The sequence below is a fragment of the Molothrus ater genome, chromosome 11, assembly GCF_012460135.2.
Source record: "Molothrus ater isolate BHLD 08-10-18 breed brown headed cowbird chromosome 11, BPBGC_Mater_1.1, whole genome shotgun sequence".
NCBI classification, from domain to species: Eukaryota; Metazoa; Chordata; class Aves; order Passeriformes; family Icteridae; genus Molothrus; species Molothrus ater.
In genome coordinates this window covers 6,569,761-6,589,283 of record NC_050488.2, presented here as the reverse complement: position 1 = coordinate 6,589,283, position 19,523 = coordinate 6,569,761, and the positions used below count along the sequence as shown (strand labels likewise).

At 50.5% G+C, this 19,523-nt stretch overlaps 1 protein-coding gene across 1 annotated transcript; it reads left to right on the top strand.

The window, feature by feature from the left end:
• Positions 1 to 1,901: 1,901 nt before the first annotated feature.
• Positions 1,902 to 10,115, top strand: DUSP7 (dual specificity phosphatase 7). Its single transcript, XM_036390998.1, has 3 exons — positions 1,902 to 2,523; positions 4,798 to 5,226; positions 7,724 to 10,115. The coding sequence occupies exons 1-3, from the start codon at positions 2,112 to 2,114 to the stop codon at positions 8,029 to 8,031; spliced, it is 1,149 nt and encodes a 382-aa protein (XP_036246891.1). The 5' UTR covers positions 1,902 to 2,111; the 3' UTR covers positions 8,032 to 10,115.
• Positions 10,116 to 19,523: the final 9,408 nt, after the last annotated feature.

Here is a 19,523-nt window from a genome sequence, read left to right as displayed (position 1 = left end):
GACATTTATTTTGCTGATGCCAATGAAATCCATGAATGGTTCAGGGCCCGGTCCTGCTGAAATCACAGAGTGTTTAGCAATGAGACACTCGCTGTGCTCAAAGTTAAGCATGTGCTCAAATGCTGTCTTAAGTCAGTATTTTCATTAGGATCCAGCCTTAGGAATTAGACTGAAAGGAGGCAGGGACCCCTGCACATCCAAGTGCTGCTTTTGTACTAAAGGCTCAGGAATATAGCCCTCTTGGCATATTTCATGTGTTAAGGGTCTATAAATGATGTGAGAGAGACAGTGGCTCTGAAATGGTTTCAGTAGTGGATCTCAGCTTTGAGAAAAGCAGATTTTGACCAGAAGAAAAGTGTCTTCAGATACAAATCAATTTGAAGTTCTGCCTAGAGACAATGCCATTTGAACAGCACAGTTCTCAACAACATTACAACTGAGACTCTGTGTGTGCACGTGTTTGTTTGCGTGTGGGGGAGTGTTTTAAGAGCAATATTTTTCCTGTTACACAAGGTACAGCCCAGTTCTGGCTGAAATTCAGCCAGCTGGGGAAAAAAACTTGAGGAGACCTAGTCAGGTTGCTGAGCCTGGGAATCTTCTGGTGAAATAGACCTGCCTCTTCCCTTCAGTGTGTGCTGACAAAGTTTATATTAAGAGGCTAAAGAGATGAAAAGTTAGGGAGAAAAAAATGAAATGGCTTATCTGTCCCAGACTGGGGAGAAGGAATGATTCCCACTCATGCTTACAAGAATTTGGAGAGCCGGGGTTTGTAGGATAACCCAGGAGAGAAGAGACCACAGCTGAGCTCCAGTCAAATCTCTGGCTGAAAGCTGGGTCAGCCCTGGGGGCAGGCCAGGTTACCTGGGGATGGTTGAGTTAGATCTTGAAATCAATCGAGGATGGAAGATTGCACAACCTCTCTGAGCAGTCCACCAATGTTTGACTGCCTGCATGGTGAAAATAGATTACAGTAGAAGTGGCTCATACAGAACCACATTTTTAATGTCATCCTGCTCATTAAAAAGAGAAAGATCAAATCTATTTTGTAACAGGAACAGTTTGTGTGAGGCACGGAAAACTTCTGGTACCAGAGGACTGATTCACATGAGAAGGAATGTAAAAGATGGAAGGAAACCAAAGGGTGCCTCCAGTTACATTCCTGTCTTGAAATGTTAGTGTTGCAGCACAAAAGGTTTGTATTTATAGTAGTGGATACCAACAGGGAAGATACTCTAAAAATAAACAAGGATGCACGGATAAAAACATCTATGTTGTAGCTCATTCTGAGAACGAAAGGCAATGTGGAGGCTTAATGAGTCTCAGTCGATTTTATTTTGGAACTGTGAGTTCCTGTCAAAGACCAAACAGGGCTGGGCACGACCCACTCAGAACCCACGCGGGCCTGCGCACCCTCCGGCCCGCGGGCTGGGTCACTTCACTGCCTGAGCCTTTTATTAAGCCCACGCTCGGGTGAAGGGCGCGGGGTCAGCCCCGGTGGGCCATGCAGTGCCCGGTTCGGTTCGGTTCGGTTCAGTGCAGTGCAGTGTAGTGTAGTGTAGTGCGGTGGTGGTGCGGTGCCGTGCCGTGCCGTGCCGTGCCGTGCCGTGCCGTGCCGTGCCGTGCCGTGCCGTGCCGTGCCCGGTTACCGGCGCCGTGCCCGGCGCCCTGCGGCTCCCGCGGCCCTTCCCGCGCTCGGCCCCCGGTGTGGCCCCGCCCCTGCCCATATTGGGCCGCCCCGCTCTCCCCGCCGCGCCTCATTGGCTGTGGGGGCGCGGGGGGCGGGGCCGGGCGGGGGCGGGGCCGGCGTGTGCGCGGCGCGGCGCCGGGCGGGGCTGAGGCGCGGGCCCCGCCGCCGCCCCGCCTCCCGAGGCATGACTCGCCGAGCCGCCGGCCGAGCGCCGCTTTAATTGAGGCCGCCGGCATGGGGCGCAGCGCCTAGGGCAGGACGGGGGCCGCCGCGCTCCGGGCCGCACACACCGCGCACCCGCGGCCGTGCTGAGCGGAGCCGCGTCCGGCGCAGCGCAAGACCGACCCAGCGGAGCGGGGCCGCGTCCGGACGCCGCGTGGGTGGCCGGCGGGCCGGGCGCTGGCGGCCGCCGCTGCCGAGCCCCATGAAAACGCAGGTCTGGGGGAGCTCCCCGCGGGCGCCCATGGCTGCGGCGATGCCGTGCAAGAGCGCGGAGTGGCTGCAGGAGGAGCTGGAGTCGGGCGGCGGCCGCTCGCTGCTGCTGCTCGACTGCCGCCCCCACGAGCTGTTCGAGAGCTCGCACATCGAGACGGCCATCAACCTGGCCATCCCCGGGCTCATGCTGCGCCGCCTTAAGAAGGGCAACTTGCCCATCCGCTCCATCATCCCTAACCACGAGGATAAGGAGCGCTTCGTTAAGCGCTGCAAGGCCGACACGGTGCTGCTCTACGACGAGGCCACCGCCGACTGGCAGGACAGCGGTGCCGCCACCTCCGTGCTGGGGCTCCTGCTCCAGAAGCTGCGCGATGACGGCTGCAAAGCCTATTACCTGAAAGGTGAGGTGCCCCTCGCCCTCCCTCCAGCCCCGTCCCGCTCCCGCCGCCCTTGTCCGTGTCCCCCTGCGCAGCCCCTGGCCGGCCGCTGCATCCCTAGGGTGCTCATCCCCTGGTCGGACGGAGGTGGCTGACTCCTTTTGCTTCCTTCCCTTATCTGTTCTGCCTGATTTATTTCCATTTTTCTCTATGTTTTTTTTTCCCCTCCTCTGCATCCCGCTTTAATCCCCCGCACAAAATGGTCGCAGGCTGGAAGCGGCCGGGAGCGCCCCGCTTCTTCCTGCGTCGCCTCCCCGGTAGCGGCGGGAGGAGCCCCCCAGGCTCGCCGCCGGCGCGGCCCCTGCAGCGCTGCCCCGTCTCAAGCGGATCCCGGCTGGGCAGCGCCGGGTGCCCCTCGCCTCCTCTGCCCGGAGGGAGCTTTCCCGCGCCGGCACCAGGCTCCTCTCCAGCCCTCCGGCAGGAATGGCTGGATTTTGGGGGGCAAGAGAGCCCTTCTCTATTTGTATTTTATCTCCCCACATAACGCAAAAGCCCTCGCTAAGGTTTTCCTCCCCCTTTGCCAAGCAGTGCTGGTCTCGGGGAGGGCAGCCCGGCTGCTCCCCCGGGACAGGGCGATGGGGAGCGGGGACCTGCCCTGCAGGGGAGCCGAACCCCGCACTCGTCCCTCCGCCAGGGCTGCGGGTGCTTTGGGAGCTTTGGTTTTTTTGGGTGTTTTTTGGCCATTTTGAAAGATCGCAGCGGGCTGAGTAGAGCCCGCAGCTGGGCTGCTGGGACCCTTCCCATCCTCCCAGTGCTCCCAGTCCGGTCGCTGGGTGGCGGCTTTGAGGCAGGAATAACAGGAGAGCGGGGGAGCGTGCGTGGGGAGAGTGGTCAAGAAAGTTGCCACTTGCGGCTCTTTAAAAAACACGGCTGTCCCTTGATATAGACCTTTTTTGGGGAGCCGAGGAAGCCCCAGGTGGCGGGGTGGGGCGGCAGGGGGACAGTCAGGTATTTGGGGACCAGCCCTCGGGGCTGCGCAGCCCACACACGCCTCCTTCAAAACATGGTGAGGGGCCAGCACAGGGGTTGATCCCATTCCCCCTCGACCCTCCGATCCCTGCCCGTGGGCGAGTCTGCCATCCCATCCCGGTTTGGGGTTTCCCCCATGGGCTCCGTTGCTCCCTCTCGCTTTGCGTTCCCGTTTCTCTCCCCATCGTCCTTATCCCCGGCAGGAAGGAGCGGTTTTAAAGTTACTCCTCAGCTCTCCCCGATGCGCAGGGGAAGAGCTGAGCCCCTTTCTCTGCCTTTTTCCGGGAGCCTCGGTGGGAAATGTTTCTAATTAAAATTCCAAAATGGCTCCTCGGCGCTGTCTGGCGGCGCGGGGGGAGGAGGAGGGCGAGGACGAGCCTTTTTCATGAATGGATGTGGTAGGAGCTGTCTGTCCTGCTCAGTGACCCCGCCACAACCGCCGAACCCACTAACGAAGTTTCCAGGAGCCCTTTCTAATTAAACCATTTGTCAGTGTCAGATCCCGGTGGCTGAGCTCTGCTTTAATACCGCCTGGAAAGGAGGTAGATCCGTGGGGTTTTTGCTTCCCTGCCTCTGCCTTCCTTCCCAAGCAGCTGAGCTGAAGAGCTGGAGAAAAAAGTATTAGGGGCAGACGTGAAGGGTCCCATCCCTCTGTGCCCCTGCTGTGGTTTGGGTGAAGAACAAACCTGTGACACTGCTCTGTTGCAAAACCTATTTTATAGTGAGAAAATAATTTCGAGTATCAGTCTGTGGCAAAACTTAGGGTCTTTTTGCCTGCTTGGAGGTGAATAATTTCGTTGGTTTTAGTGCCTGGAGTGAGTGTGTGGTGGTTGTCCCTGATCTGTCTTTTCAGACACGGATACTTTTCTCTCTAAGTAGCAGTAATAGCTCTTGCCTAAACTGCCCCAGACCCTTATTTTTGAGAAGCTGGCACGGCGAGATTGTGTCTTGGCTTTGATTTTGTTTGTGGATGTTTCTTTCTTTTGTGGTTGAGATTTGGCCCTATTTTTCACAGGCAATATTGAATTTTGCAAGGACCACTCCTTGCTCTCCTGGGACCTGTTTGCTCAGTATCAGTTTGCCCAGGGAAGATAAGGGAGCAGGAAAATGCTTTTCTTGCTGTGAAGTTGAAGGGATACCAACTTCTTGCTGGTAAAGACTTTCTGAGTAACATGTTCACAGGTAGAAGAATTTCCCATCATGAAGATTAAAACATCTTTTTCTTTGTCTCTGCCTCTCCCCTTCCCTCTCTCCTTTCCCCCTTCCCAGGTGGCTTTAACAAGTTTCAGACTGAATATTCTGAGCACTGCGAGACAAACCTTGACAGCTCCTCACCCAGCAACTCTCCCCCAGCATCGGTCCTTGGCCTGGGAGGGCTGCGGATAAGTTCCGACTGCTCGGATGGCGAATCCGACAGGGAGCCCAGCAGTGCCACGGAGTCGGACGGGAGCCCCATCCCGAGCAATCAGCCTGCCTTTCCAGTCCAGATCCTACCTTACCTGTACCTGGGCTGTGCCAAAGATTCCACCAACCTGGACGTCCTGGGCAAATACGGCATTAAGTACATCCTGAATGTGACTCCTAACCTGCCAAACATGTTTGAGCATGACGGAGAGTTCAAGTACAAGCAGATCCCCATCTCAGATCACTGGAGCCAGAACCTCTCGCAGTTCTTTCCCGAGGCCATTGCTTTCATTGGTAGGTAGCTGGCAGAACATCTCTTTTCATACTCACCGCTTGGGAATGTGGTGTGCCGCTTCCCAGGGCTGCTGCTGTCTGCAGCCTCACCTCTCCGGGGCACAGCATCAGCTTAGCAGCAGAGTGTCACGCTCTGAGGGGGCACATCTGGTGCATCTCACCCTGGCTGTGTTCAGAGAGGCCTCCCCTTCCAAAATTCAGCCCTCTTGCAGCACCTCAGCCGAGCTACCTGCAAGTGGTTGGACTGGCCCCACTGCCTCTTGCCCTTGTGTGGGGATTTGCACTGCTGTGAAACGGCTGAACCCAGGCAGTGGGGAGCTCCTTTGCCTGCTCTGCTTGGGGATGGGAGCTGCTTTAGTGTGACTGCTGCCAGCAATTCCTTAGCCCCAAATGTGGTTAAAATCAGGGAGTGCGTGTGTGTGTGTGTGTGTTTTCTTTTCCTGAAGGGATTTGCTAGTCTAGTTGGGATCCTGCTGTAAGTCACCCCAGCATAACTAACTCCTTATATGGATACTTCTCCTAAGGTAAGTGTCAACACAATGAGTTAGTGATTATAATTAAACTGCAGAGTTTGGATCGAAAAACCGCTCTTGTAGGCAGCCCCTGTGACAGTTTTGGCTGGTGGTGGTGGGGTTCAGGAAGGAAGATCTCTTATCTTAGGCCAGCATTGACTTTGAGAATTACTTCTTATTCTGTGGGAAGTGTATGTTGTGCTGAACAGGACTGTACACTTCCAGGCTGACCTGTGCTGTTTGCTCACGATAGTCATTAGCTTAATCAGCTGTTTTATGGAGGTGAATGGCACAGGCAGTAGTATCACTGTTAACTATTGAAAGCCCCATGGCTTCATGTCTGATTACAAACACTTGTACGGGTAAAGGAGAGGGGGACCTTTGCCTGCAGACTGAAGCCTGTGCAGCCCATTTCAAACCCCAGAGCTTGCACTGGCTGTGCTGTAAGGCCTGAAATGGGGCAGAGCAGTGGTGGATCCTTGCCTGCTCTTCAGCTGTCAGAAACCCTGATTCTCACACATTCTCCTTTGCCCCCAGCTTCTGCCCTCCAGTAACATGACTGTGGTCAGAAGCTGCTGCTTCAGTGTGGCAACGGGGACCTGTCTGATGTCCCATCTGCACTTCCTGCATGAGCAGGGTTTAAACGTCAGGGTGAGGTACAGTGTCCCTCCCTGCTGACATGTGGCATTTGGGATCTGTCTGCTTCAGTCAGCCCATGTCTCTGTGAACACCGAGCTTGTGCTTTCCAGTTAATGACAGGAAATGGAGGATTACCTCACTCTAAAACCAAACACCAAGAAATGCTGTGCAGGTCAGATGAAAGGCAAAAATGTCTGGAAAAATGTTGAACAGGAGAGCCTGGGGGGAGGGCTGGGTACACTGGGTGGTGATTGCCCACCCTACTGGAAATTCTTGCCTGGTTTTGGAGGCTGGGCAGAAAACCTGTTGTGGCTTGGGTCTGGATTTTTGTTTTGCCTGCTTGTTCTTTGCCCTTCCCTGCACTTACGGTGCCAGAGTGTCTCTTACCTCTGGCTTTGCCCGAGGATCCTCTTTCTCCTGCCACTTTTTCGCTCCCCGCCAAGCTCTCAGTCAAATGACTGACTTCAAATAGGGCTGCCCAGAAGTAGAGGCAGCGCTGGGTACTTGCGTGCATTCAGTGCTCTCAGTGGCGTGTCCCTCTTTCAGCACTGAGATGTCAATTCATAAAGGGATCACGCTGTTCCGGCTGTGTGAGAGACAATGAGTGTGTGTGTGCTTTTCAGTTGGTGGCAAGGGAGGGGAAATTTCACTGCTGTTCTCTCGCCATTTTTTGGTCCAGCCTGCATTCCTGCTTCCCGCTACCATTCATCCTGAGAGCCTCCTCCAACACAAGCGTTTGTTTGTGGTGAAGTGCATTTCTGTCGATCCTAAAGAACAATTTCACAATAAGGGAAGTTCCTGCACTTCAGACTCCGCTTAAATTGGCATTGGCTGCATTCATGTAACTTTCTAGTGGTAGGAGGACAGGAACAGCAGAATAGTTCATGTAGTGCTGGGCTGCAGCCTTGCCCTGAGTGCACAGCCTTCCCTGGTTTAGAAGGAGTTGAGGTGGGTGTGCTGGGTCCAGCCACCAGCATCTCCCTGGAGCTGTTGTCTCCAGCTTCATCTGCCTCCTCTGGGTTGCTCCAACTCTCTTGAGTAGAAGGTACCGATGTTCCCTAGGCAAGGGATGTGTTGCTAGACCTGATTGATAATTCTCAAGCACATGAGGTGCTTGGCCTTGCTGGGGATGTGCAGCTTTGCCATGCAGCAGGAATATCTCAGGAGCCCTGTGGGGAGAGATGTGGGTGTCCCAGGGACATGGGATGGTGTCACTAGGGGCAGGGGATCCAGCTCTGGCAGTCATCGTGGTGCTGGGCGCTTGCAGCTGCCACCTGGCCCTGCTCCAAAGCCATGTGTTTTTGGTGCAGAATAATAGACTCCCCCTTCCCCTTGTCTTATTTCAGATGAGGCCCGTTCCAAGAAGTGTGGGATCCTTGTTCACTGCCTCGCTGGCATCAGCCGGTCCGTAACGGTCACTGTCGCCTACTTGATGCAAAAACTGAACTTGTCCCTGAACGATGCCTATGACTTTGTGAAAAGGAAAAAATCCAACATTTCCCCAAACTTTAACTTCATGGGCCAACTCCTGGACTTTGAGAGGACTCTGGGACTCAACAGCCCCTGTGACAACCGCTCGCCCAGTGAACAGCTCTACTTCACCACCCCCACCAACCACAACCTGTTCCAGCTGAACACTCTGGAGTCCACATGAAGAGGACGCTGCCTGGTCGGGACCTCGAGCATCGAATCGCTTCTCTTGAGTATTTCAACTCTTAACGAAAATCTCTGTCTAGCCAGGCAGCTCTGAGATGAGTAGCTTCTCTGGGCAGAGGTGCCTGGTCGCTGCTTTAGGAAGGCTAATGCCGCTCACTAAGTATCCTGATCCAAGTGGTTTCAAGAGGTAGTGTTTTTACAGGGGGTTATTTAACAGGGGCGATGTTACAGCGTTTCGGACGCAGCTGTCACCGGCAATAACCGCTCTCCTGGGTCCATTGAGACTGTCAGAACACGCACACGTGTGAAGAGCTACCGGGGGTTAGCTTGCTGTGGAAAATGAGGAGATTTATGCACTTGGAAACCTTGAACAAAAGGTGTTGGGCCAAGACTGTTTTAAAACCCAAGTTTACTTTTTTTGATTTAAAAAGAAATAAGAAAAGGTAGATCTTACTCGAGCTTTGGGTTCAAACTCTTTTTAGATATGTAAGTTCTTGACTGTTTGTACAGACCAGGTTGCAAAACCAGTATTTTATTCTGTTTCTTGTTTGATCATTTATTTTTTTTTTTAATCAAATGTTTATATTGACCAAATGCATTTTGCACACTTTGTGAAGCCTTGGTATGTCCTGGCATATTACTGGGTACTCCAGAGAGAGATACATGCTGCTGCTGTTGTTGTTAGCATCTGGTAGGAAGCTTTGTTATGTGTGAAGGCCAGTTGGGCTTAACCGCAACCCCTTCACCACTCCTGCACTCACAATCACAAACTCTGCACTGATTCAGCCAAGGTGACTAAGCCGCAAGCTTTTTTTTAATGCCACCCCTGCCAAAAACACTGTTTGCTATTGCCAGAGGTAAAACTCTCGTAGCCTCCAGAGTTGGTAGAAGCATGTCTGAGCCCGGCTTCATTCTCTGCTGCCTGTTGACTGATTTAACGTCATCCAGCTGGCCCGAAACCATTCCAGCTTCCCGAGTCCAGAAGGTAGTTGCAGTGCTGGCGTTTCTTGTGCACACTGGATTCTTTCCCACGTGTGCGGGGTGGAGGGGGAATGCAGCGAGCGCCTGGAGCAGAGCGAGGATTGTGTGGCGGGACAGGACTCGATCGTCACGCATGGAGCGCGCGAGGGGAGTGAAGAGGTGTGGAAATGATGAGGAGAGCATTGTAACAGAGAATTTTTATATATATATATATATATATGAATATATATATTAACTGGCAAATTCTGAGATGATTGGAGCTTTCAACAGAGGTTCTGATTTTTTTTCTTCCTCTTTCGAATAACTTTATGCCGTGCCTTCTATTCTGAGAAGACTTGTATGTATTTCTGGCTAGTGTTTGGCAAACTCCTTTTACCAAGCTGGGAGGGGAGGAAGTGGTAATAATTTCTGGGAGGAGGGCAGAACGGATTTAGAGATTTCTTTATTGGCTGCAATGTAGTCCCTCCTTTCTCCCCCCTCCCTGTCCACTTTAACTCTCATGTTAGTGAAAAAAAAAAAAAAAAAGCCACGGATTTTTTTCTAAATATCCAGTTTTTTGTACTTTTTTCAAGAAAAATAAAAAATATTAAAAAAAATCTCCATCTGGAGGAATGTTTGACGCTGTCACATCCTGAAACTGTTCTTTTCGTTAAAGATGTTATCAGAATGTTGGAATGAGCTTCTGTTTCTTGTTTTCTGGTTGTTTTTTGTTTGTTTGTTGGGTTTTGTTTGCCACAATGTTGGGATTGTGGGTCATTGGAAGGGAGAATGGGCGTATAGTTGTGAGTGAGAAAATTGAGAATATCCTAATTGCATCTTACCTCATAGAGGAATTTATTTTTTCAGGGATTTTTTGACAGTGCATCTCTATTGCATTACAGCTAAGCTGGTTTGTAAAGGCTTCCTGTGCTGTTAGTGGTCTTTATTCTTTAAAGGAAAAAAATAAGATGCATCTTCTGATTAGTACAAATGAGAGCTTGTTAGTGAGGAATGGTTCTGCTTTCTGAGTTATGAAGGAAAATTAGTGACCCTATATATACTGATCCAATATTGGGACTTTGTTTATATTGCAAATAAATATTATTTTTTCTTTAAAAATGATGTTTGTGTCAGATCCTTGTCTAGCCTCTGCCCATATAAGGGCATGCTGCTCTTATCCATTTTTTATGGTTGATTAGGATCCTTCTGTGACCATGGAGAGCATTTGCTGGGCTGTGTTCAAGTGTGGTGTTTGGTTTCATGCACAGCTTAATTTTTAAGACCTGTGGTAAAATGGAGAGGGGGAGGTGGGCGGGCGAGGAGAGGGACAGGGGGTATTGGATAAACTGGAGAACAAAGAACAGCTTGAGAATGGGACTGGCTTTGACCCCAGCCATTCCTCTGTGCCAAAAATAAATAGATAAACTAAAGACACTTTTGTTCACTGTTTGAGCCTGGCCTGCAAAGGCATCGCAAGGCCTTGCCCACAACTGTTGTGTTAGCAGACTTTATTTTGGTAGGAGAGCAAGAAGTCAGGGGCTTGTGGGCAACCACCTGATGGGTTATCCTGGGGCTCTTGGAGAGCTGGAGCCCCCTCCTGCATCCCTGGGGAACGGGATGCTGTGTGTCTTACACTTGGGCTGTGCTCTGTCCCACTGTGCTCCCTGCATGGTTTGTGGGAATTCTGGAGGGGCTGATGATGATGCTTTAGGGTGAAACGTGGCTCTAAACATCTGAGTGCAGCCTATGTAAGGGAGCTGTGGCTCCCTGTGACTCTGCCTGTAGCTGGGGAGGTGTGGGTTCCCCCCAGCGTTCCTTGTTTTAACCTGAATGGCAAGAAATTAAATTACTTCAGTTGTAAAGTCCCTCAGAGTAAGTGTATGTGTCATCTTGTTCTTATCCTAGGGTCTGAGCACAAAAGGTAGTTTTATTCCAGAAGCAGCTCAGGCTAGTGGGTGCAGAGGGGAGATAGAGGTTGAAGCAGGAGCCAAGCAAGTGTGTGCATGAGTTTGTTTACTCCTGGACTCCATGATGGAAATCTATATATTGATTTGGAGACCTGTTTGTGGCTAAACAAACAAAAAACTACCTGGTTTGCAGGGGAAAGAAGACCTTTAGGTTTTCCCTTGTAATTACATGGTAGAGTAGCTCTTGAGGAAGATAGGAAACTGTGCTGGAGGCTGGCTGTGCACTGAAGGAGTGCAGAACAGCTTGTCAGGTGTGTGGCTGTATTTGCTTCCATCTAATTTCCTCTCAGGTTTTTCTGCTAAGGCGTGGAGCAGGATATTTGCAGTTTGCATTGTAAGCACATTTGTGTGGTAGCTGAGTTGTGGCTGTCTGTCTGCAGCAGCACAGCTGCTGTTTGCTGTGGCCTTGGAGGAAGAGCTGGTGTGCAGAGAGCCACCAGGCAGCTCCTGGGGACCTGATCCTGGGTCATGCTGTGAGTGCCCTGGCACTGTGGCACTCAGAAGCCCTGTTGCCAAACAAAGGAGATTACTTGTCTGAAAATCATCCTGCCACTTGCAAATAGGACACGCAGGAGCTTTTTCCAAGCTGCCTGGCCTCAGCAGCAAGGAGCAGCCAGCCTGGCTGGTCTTCAGCCCATCAGTATTTTACAAATCTCGGAGGGGTTTCCTTGGAGACCTGATGTCCTGAAATTCAGTGAGGAGAAGAGAACTGACATCAGGCAAGGGGCAGTGCTGGAGAAATAGTTACAGAGGAAAAAGAGAGCGTGGGGGTCTGTCTACACTCCCTTGCAGAGGCAGGCACGAGCACTAGCTGAGCGTAGGAGCACAGGCTGAGTGAGAAAGCTGGTTATGTTCAGAGCAGTGGAATTTGGCAAGGAGATAGAGCTTCCCACACGCAGCAGGGAGAAGCTCCTCGGTTAACCCATTGATTCCAGACGAGCTGTCTGTAAGATGCTCTGTGGTGTTCTACTCTCCAAAACCCAGTAATCTCCTGCCTGGGCAGAGAGATCTTCTGTCCCTGGGTTTTCACATGTGATGCCACAAGCCCTCAGGTGATATGAGTAGGAATTTATCTTTTTTTTTTTTCCCCCATGGATGACTTTATCTTAACTCATTTGAACAGTTAGAGTGACCACAGGTCCCAGGTGCTTTCAAAAAGTTTCTCCCTCTATTTCAAGTTATGGCAAAAGCACAAAGCTAAGCTTCTGCAATTCCCTGCTGGAAGCCCAGCATCAGAAGCCCTGTGAGCAGGACACAAGCTCAGGGAAGGGTTTTGTGGTTACTTGTAGCATTTTTCCTCTTGCTTGTGTCTACCCTTCCCTTGGTGGGGCATCAAACACATCCTGAGCATGATGCAAGTCAACCTTTGCAGCTCTGCACTTGCCTGCTGTTGCGACACCCAGAGACGCACGTGGAAAAGCAGACGCTTCCTGCTACCATCTGAGTTTGGGTGCTCACATTTCCAAGGTAACCAGGTTATTTGTGGGCTGTTACATTCTTGTATTATCCTTTATGTGAGGAAATCAGGCTATTTGCAGTGTTGTAAAGGCATGCAAATAGTTCAGCTAATAAACACATCCCTGTATTTACTGGCACGGGCTGTGGTAGTTATGCTCTGGGCTGCTCAGAATGTGTGTGAAAACGGGCTTGCTTCTGGATTTTTTGCCATTTGCTCCCATGCTTCCTCAAATCTGTCCCTTCATTGTGGAGTGCTGGGCTGGTGAGAGGGTGTGTGGGGGATTGTTCACCAGGAACAGCAGCTCCTGGGAGTCCCATCCAGCCTCCACGTCCTGTTCCTGCGAGTTCCTTCACTCAAACTACACAGTTCCTCTCTCCAGTGGCGTTGGCCCCTTGCTGTATCACCAACAGGCCAGGCTCCCGGCTGCACACCTGACAGGTGTATCAGCACCAAACGTGGCGTGGCTGTTCTCTGGGGGCCATGCTCAGGTCTGACAGCCGCTTCTGTGGCCTCTGGGTGGGAACTGCCACAAACTGGCAGAAAACCATGAGGGGGGAAACTGTGAGGGGGAAAACCATGAGGTGGGAAACCGTGAGGTGGGAAACCGTGAGGGGGGAACCGTGAGGGGGAAACCGTGAGGTGGGAAACCGTGAGGTGGGAAACTGTGAGGGGGGAAATGGTGAGGGGGGGAAACCTTGAGGGGGAAAACCATGAGGCGGGAAACTGTGAGGCAGGAAACCGTGAGGTGGGAACCATGAGGGGGAAACCGTGAGGTGGGAAACCATGAGACGGCAAACTGTGAGGTGGGAAACCATGAGGTGGGAAACCGTGAGGGGCAAACCATGAGGGAGCAAACCATGAGGGGGAAACCATGAGGGGGCAAACCATGAGGTGGGAAACCGTGAGGGGGAAACTGTGAGGGGGCAAACTGTGAGGGGGAAACCATGAGGTGGGAAACTGTGAAGGGGAAACCATGAGGTGGGAAACTGTGAGGGGGAAACTGTGAGGGGGAAACTGTGAGGGGGAAACCATGAGGCGGGAAACCGTGAGGGGGAAACTGTGAGGGGGAAACCGTGAGGGGCAAACTGTGAGGGGGAAACCGTGAGGGGGAAACCATGAGGGGGCAAACTATGCGGTGGGAAACTGTGAGGGGGAAACTGTGAGGGGGCAAACTGTGAGGGGGAAACCATGAGGTGGGAAACTGTGAGGGGGAAACCATGAGGCAGGCAGTAGTCGGTGTCCAGCCTCAGGACAGCTGTCCCCATCATGGGCAATGGCAGACACTTGGGGTTCTGCCTCCCCACTAGATGCTGTGACATGTCAGGTGCCACCTGAAGGGACCCTGACCGTTGGCCTTGGAAGGGCTGAAAAGTTTATGGCCATCACAGTGGCTGGGTCCTGTGGAGGATGAAGAGCCCAGGGAGGAAGGCTCTGAACCAGCCAAATCCCTCAGCCTGCGATGGAGGTGGCACCACTGTGAGAGACTGGGAGCTGCTCATGAAGGAACTGCAAGTTTCTGGAGTCTCTGGGCTCCTCCCTGACATGTCCCTGGTGCCCTCCTGTGCTGTGCCACCATCCTGGGCTTGGGGTGGGAGCTGGGTCAGGCAGGAAGCTGTGGTTCAGCTTTGGTGGCTCTGTCAAGGGTTGGGGTTTAATTATGGGTTGGGAATGACTCCTGCAGCAGGAGCAGCTGCCCGGGCTGGCTGGCTGGCCCTGGACTGCTGGGACCTGGCCTCCATGGGCTGCGAGGACCCCTTGGTGCTGGGGCAGTGCAGATCCCCCTTGTCTGCCTGGTGCAAGGTGAAACCACCAGTACTTAGTTGGCCTTTCTCTCTCCCCCACTGATTGTCCTCATCACTGAAATTGCTCTTGTTCTGCATTATCCTTATGTCCTTTCCCTGGTTTCTCCACTGCCTTCTGTTTCTTAAAATGGTTGAGAGATGAGGTGATCTCACACGGCAGTGGCTCCTGCAAAGCTGTGGTCCTTCTATAGGAGAAGGGAACTCTGGATTCTTCTCAAAGACAGTGGGACATGTTGGATATGAAGACCTGCTGTGCTATGGTGAGGTTGGGAGAGGATATGTGTACCACTTCTGTGCTGCTCAGTGGTACAAGGGATCCAAGAGATGTAGGGCTCCAAGAAGTTCCTGGTGAGGGACCCAAGACTGGGAAAAAGGGGAATCCAGACAGATTTATTTTCTGACTTTCTTTCCTTAGAGAAACATCTGGCTTATGTAAAGCCATTTGCTGAGTTTTTCACTGTTTTATTTTGAAAGTCTCTGCAGTCAGGCATTCTGCTCTTCTCATCTCCCATCATTGCCTCAGGGGCAGATTTTTTCATGATTTGGGGTTTTGCTTTCATGAAATTTACTCTTTGTTTCTGGTCTGTGTTGTCTTTTTCTTCTATTTTCTTTCATTTTCTTGTAAAGAACTGCTCCGGTTTGACTTGTGGTTTTGCCTTGCTTTCTTCCCGGAGGTGAATTGTTGTGATAAGTCCTGCAAAAAATGGGAGGGAGGGAGCAGACTGGTGCGTTGGTGAAACCCTGGTCACTGATCTGGCATTAGTGAAAGCCCTGTGCCAGGGGAAACTGAGCTCTGAGCTTTGATTGCATCCTAAAAGCACAGCATTTTTCTGTATGGGAGATTCGGAATTGAATTATGTATGAGGGGGTGCAGTTAGAGGAATTAGCACTCTCCTTCCTTTTGCCAATGTGGCTCTGAACTGAGCCCATCATTTCCCCCGTGCATTTATCCTGGCATTGAAGTGCTCAGTACCTGGTGAAAGATTTACAGCCCTGCTCCAGTGATGCAATTTGTTTGGGTCTTACTCTAAATTTGCCATTTCCTCTCCCTGGGTGGTTGATTCCCTGCTGCTTGGAGCAGGCAGTGGTCCAGGCAGGATCCTCTCAGAGCTCTGCAATGCAAGGTGCTGGAGGAGAGTTTGATGGGATTCAGGGTGCTGAGCCTGCAGAAAGCTGCCCTCCCCTCTGACAGAACAAAGATCAGCTCTGCTGTCAGCTCCATCTCTGTGTCCTCTCTGCCATTCTTCGCCTTCCCTCTGCCCCCATTCCAGCTGTTGTCTTTGAGTGATCCTGTGCTAGAGGTTCAGTTCAGGCAGGCTCCTGCATGTCTTGGCCTTGCATCCTCTTGGCAGAAAGCTGAGAGCGAGAAATGTTTGGAAAGTCTTGTGGTTTTTTTTTTTTTTTTGGAGTTTTTGTTGTGTTTTTTTGTTCTTCTTTTTTTTTTTTTTTTTTAACAAGAAGCTTCACTATTCATTCATTCCCCAAATAGCTTTCCCTCTTATTGGACATCTTCCTGCTAGGACAGTCCAAGCCTGTTCTGACAGGCAGCTTATCTGCCTGGCAGCTCTGACTGCTTCCTCTGTCTCTCCCTTGTGTGGGAGGTGTTTTGTCTTTCCAAACTTCTGCTGACTTCAGTGGGCATTAGCCTGTGCCCAAACATGCACTGATAGTGCAGTTCAGTGCTGAAGTTCACTGCTGGTTTTTATTTATGTCCCCGTGGCGTGTTTTTCTTCGCAAGAGGAAGGATTTAAGTGGTTTGGGGAGGGGAACTGTTATTGGAAGTTAGTGAGGCTGAGGCTCTCAGCTCACCCTGGTTGCCTCCATCCTGTGAATCCTGCAGCAGGACATGCTGAAGGCACTGGTGTTGAGGAGTGCCATGCTGATGGGGGTTCAGATAAGGGGGATCTGCAACACCCCTGTATCTGAAAAAGCCCACAGCAGCCAACTTGTTACTTTACTGTGTTGCCAGCTGCTCAGGCAACTTAAAGAAATTTCTAGTCTAGTTTTAAATCTAGTAAAAGTGGAGAGAGGTACATGAACTGTGTGTGCATGAAGCAAGGCTTAAAAATATGGGTATTTTTAATAAAACAAATTCAGTCATGCTTGAACCTGCAGTTTGCAAGTATGCACTCCTGACACAGAATCAATGCTTTCAGTTTCCAGTCAACAAATCTCTGGATTTGACTGGATGGTTCTTGAATCTCCAGAATTTCTGTAAGCCTGTTATTTGTGGGGAAGCATTTGGGTTTGTTTATCAAATGCTAAACTTTCCTCCTCAACCTGTGGGATCCTCCCTACTGTCCATGCGATGCCACCACATGCCCAGTGCTACTGCTTGTGCAGTGGCAGCCCAGGGATGTTTGTAGGTCAGGGATGACAGATACTCAGCAGGGCTCATCGGTGCTATTAATTAATTGCATTCCAACAGCAGCGAAAGCAGCAGCAAGAGTAATAAACAAATTATAATCTACATTATGAAGCTGACAGGTGCCACCCACTCATTACCTGTCTTTAACCACTCTCATTACTACCCAGTCTTTGTGGGAACTAATCGTGCTGCTCAGTGTCCGACGTGCTCACTTAATGCCATTATCTGAAGCAATCGGCCTCTCCCTGTGAAAGAAGAGGAAGGTGCTTTTCCTGAGGCTTGTTCTCTGGGTGCTGGAACACAGGGAGCTCTGGTGTGGAGGAGGCTGAGGGCACCTTTTGCCAAAGCATGGTGTGGCTGGGAATCGAAGACTAAAATCCACGGGGACAATCTGGGGAGGAGCTGGGGATGGGTGGCAGGATGGGAGGTTGTTACTAGGAGGAAAAAGTAATCTCCATGGGTTATGGAATAATATCCATTGAAAGGGATAATAGGAAGAACCCTGTGAAAGGGATAATAGGAAGAACCACATTTTTTTCTCTCTCTAGATGTTTTCCAGGCTTTGGGAACAAGCTGGGTTGCTGACTAATGAACCTTCTCTTTGTGGCTGCCCCTGGGCATTGCAGGAGGAAGTCCTGGTAGTGTTTCTGTGGGGACCAGTTCAAGCTCACCCCAGGAAAAAGAAATTGAACTCCAGAAATTTCTTGCACTGGTCTGGCTTAGGCTGGGCTCAGCAGAGGAGAGGATGCTCAGCCAGAGGAGCTCAGCCTCCTTGCCTGGCTGCTCCATTGCCTTGTATGGGTCCTGGTGTTAAGGACTGTGCTGTGTCTGGGCTGCAGCTCTTCTTCTTTCCTCCCTGACACAACTGAGAGCCTTCCTGGGGAACATTATTGCAGGCTGAAAGATGAGGAATTGGGCTGAGAGACCAGATGAGAAAATAGTTTTTTTTCAAGATACTCCATGGATGGCTGGACCACGGCCAGAGGTCCTGTTGTGCTCTCAGGGTTTTGGGACATCTCATCAGGGGGTCCCTATTGAGCAAATAATAAGCCAAAAGATGAGAAATAAAGACAGAGAGGTGAGGGACCAGCTTTCCCAGTAGAGGATTGGCATCAGTCAGATACAACAAGGGTCTTTAAGAGCAAAAACTGTTGAATGTGTCTGCTAATGAAAAATAGGAATAAGTGGCAGATGAAGTTGTCTGTTGACTATTCAGAGTAGCAAAATCCAAAAGCTGCACTGCATAGCTGTAGGAAGCCCTTGCAATATGGAGTGGTGGAGTTGTAGCATAGGATGCTGAGCAAAGCAAAACAATCCATCTCAGAATGGGATAATGTCACAAGGGAGGGATGTCTCAGAAGTGCAATGAACTGTGCTGTGGGAGCAAGGCTTTGAGTATGGTCAAAACCCCCCAAACAGTCAGCCTCTTGAAAAAGAGCTAAGAGTAAACTGGATAAATGCATTGTATGGATATGTGGTGTACATATTGGGGGTTTGGAGGGCGTTAGAATAACTAATGCAAGGGAAATCCACTGGGTGCTTTTAAATATCAATACACAGTATCTTCAATATTGTGCATTGATATTTACAATACAACACATCTTTAACCATCAATCAGAGTATTCCCACATCTGCAAAGAGCTGCAGCCTGGGCAAGCATTAGTAATGTAACATAGTTACATGCTACACAGCTGCATGGCCTCTTCTTACCCTTGGTTCTGCTGTGAAGTACCATAGAAAACAGGACTACAGGGCAGGATGAAGATTGATCCAACAATAGTTAGTGGCTGTGATTCTTCTGCTTTTCAAAAAAGTTGCTGTCCTAGAATAAGCTGTGTGGCACTCTGTGACTGTGTGTGTGTGAAGGGCTTTTGTGGAGCTTGCAGATACTGTGCTCTCTCAGTAAAGAGCTGCTGGAGAAGACTCCTGAGGCTGTTGTACATCTGATATCAAATGGACATTGCAGACAGACAGCCCAAGCAATGAGAAGGTCTTTGTACCAACAGAAGCGTCTTGTTCTTCACCAGCACCAGTCACTGTGAAATGGACAGAATCATTAGGTGATGGAAAGCCATTGCCTGGGTCAACAGATCTGCCTCTTGTATCCTCTGAGAAACATTTGGGCAGAAAACCAGCTCCAAAAGGATTTGCTTTCTTAAACCCATCCTCTCCCATCACTCCTAAAGTACTGTGCTTCTGGCAAAGGAGAACTGGATGATGTGGAAGGAGCTGGATGGGTCAGGCCAACTCATCCTGCCCTCAAAGCCCTCGTGTGCTACTTTAACGCACACCACAGTGGGGCGAGACACTGTGTGGGAGTGTGAGACAGTTCCTAATGTTCCTGTTGATCAAATGGCCCACTGAGTCTCCTGATCTGCTGTGGTGATAAGTCCTAACAAGGACTCTCTCTTAATCCTCATTATCCTCTGTTGGCGCTTCCTGCCCACATACACTAGATATTTCCTATCAACAGGGAGGAACCTCTGTGGAAGATAGGATCAGATTCCCAGGAGCTAGGCTGTAGTAAGAGTGAAGAAAGAATGAGGAAACTGTCCTAATTTGAGGTTAATCTTATAAATACAGGGTTGGATACAGACAATAGGAAGAGAAATGCCAGGAGAGCTTTAGCATTTAGTTAGGACAGGAACATCATTTTCCAGGAGTAGCCTGAATTGTAACTTATGATGTGGTGAAGTTGCTGTTTGATGTCAGCTTCAGCAGAGGGGAAGAGACAGATTCTGCTTTGTGTTACCAGAAGAGGAATAACCTGAGGGGAAAAAAAAAAAAAACAAACAGGGAAAGGCGTTTTTAAAAGCAGTTTTTTGTCATTTGTATACTGATTCAAGCTGCAGTGCATGGATGCAGTGTTTAATTTCCAGATTTTATTTGAATAAGACACTAAATAAGGAGAAGAAAAGGGCTGTGTGATTTTCT

What these genes read in the sequence shown, in the direction of transcription:
- DUSP7 (XM_036390998.1), top strand. Translation starts at nt 2,112, where the DNA reads ATGAAAACGCAGGTCTGGGGGAGCTCCCCGCGGGCGCCCATGGCTGCG. An exon ending in CAAAGCCTATTACCTGAAAG is followed by an intron (nt 2,524 to 4,797) that starts GTGAGGTGCCCC and finishes CCCCCTTCCCAG; the next exon opens with GTGGCTTTAACAAGTTTCAG. An exon ending in CGAGGCCATTGCTTTCATTG is followed by an intron (nt 5,227 to 7,723) that starts GTAGGTAGCTGG and finishes GTCTTATTTCAG; the next exon opens with ATGAGGCCCGTTCCAAGAAG.